Below are 1,221 nucleotides of genomic sequence, written 5' to 3' on the forward strand. Positions count from 1 at the left end.
AGCACATTTCGCTGTTTAGTAGCACATTTCGCTGTTTAGTAGGACCGCTAATATAGGGTCTAATATATAACTCTATGTGCCCGCCTGAGTAGATAGTGTAGTGAAGCGAAACATACCGCCTGTATCATACAGGTTAGTATATCCTTAGTAGTTATCTAATTTCGTGAAATTAAAATATATTGTAACAGTACCGATATATGGATTATTATCTAAGTGAATAAATAAATAAAATAAAATAAAATAAAATAAAAATGTATACTTACCCTGAATTATTATTATTATTATTGAATTATTATTGGCCCTGAAGAATCGGAAGCTCACTTTAGCGCCACCGGTTAGCAATATGTCAGCCACCATAGTTTCGAAGATTCTTTATACACATTTCTGCTAGAACTAACCGCTAGAAGTAATGCTACTTAGGGCACGTTCAGCGTACTTACTTGGTGCACATCACAAGTTTGTCGTGTGATTTATGTGCATAGGTTGGCACATTTTATAATGTCAAATAATATTACGTGAGCCTAGTAATGTTTTGAACGTTTTTGCAACGTTATTTAAAATTATATTTTAATATCAACGGTGTCACGGATGTGGAAACCTTTTTGCGACGTTATTTTGCAACGTTCATAACAGAGTGTGATATGGGTATGTTTGGACAAGTTGTTGTCGGCCCACCTGGGAGTGGAAAGAGCACGTATTGCACAGGCCTTCAGGACCTGCTGACACAGCTAGGGCGCAAGGTAGAACTGCCATCGTGATCAAAGATAGAAGATTGAGTAATAAATACCTACAGTACATGCAAAAATACATTTACCAAAACAAAGAATCCGAAATCTCTTTTTTCTGCCAAAGTCAGCAGTGAGCTGACTTGTGCTAGACCCACTGATTTTCTGAGTTGTAATGAATGTTGAGCTGTCAGTAGTGAATGCATGTTGATCTACCCAATTGTGAGAAAAATGTTGCCGGACTGTGGGTCGAGCGGGCAAGTAATATCTGCCAGACCTGCCCAAAAATACCTTCGGTTTGACAGGTCTGATGAATTTCGCATGCTCTGCCAAAATAACAATTAAAGCAATTGTAATCCTTATGGATATATGGTCAGGGTTCTCCCTACGTTGCGCAAACGGGGCGCGCGCGCCCCGTTTGGGAAAACTCCCCCCTGTTTCAATCGTTGCGCCCCGTTTAAATTACCTCCGCCCCGATTAAAATCCACCACAATAA

At 39.6% G+C, this 1,221-nt stretch overlaps 1 protein-coding gene across 4 annotated transcripts in view; it reads left to right on the forward strand.

Moving 5' to 3' along the window:
• The first annotated feature begins 333 nt into the window (after nt 1–333).
• LOC106815014 (GPN-loop GTPase 2-like) overlaps nt 334–1,221 on the forward strand; it is a 14,391-nt gene continuing 13,503 nt past the window's right edge. For 2 of the 4 annotated variants that reach the window (XM_014819422.1, XM_014819423.1), the window contains exon 1: nt 334–740. In XM_014819422.1, coding sequence (XP_014674908.1) covers nt 642–740 — 99 coding nt within the window. In that variant the 5' untranslated portion in view covers nt 334–641. Of the gene's footprint in view, nt 777–1,221 lie in introns of all 4 variants that reach the window. The other 2 variants (XM_014819425.1, XM_014819424.1) reach the window with 2 other exon arrangements.

Source organism: Priapulus caudatus, unplaced genomic scaffold (assembly GCF_000485595.1).
Source record: "Priapulus caudatus unplaced genomic scaffold, Priapulus_caudatus-5.0.1 Scaffold1022, whole genome shotgun sequence".
NCBI classification, from domain to species: Eukaryota; Metazoa; Priapulida; class Priapulimorpha; order Priapulimorphida; family Priapulidae; genus Priapulus; species Priapulus caudatus.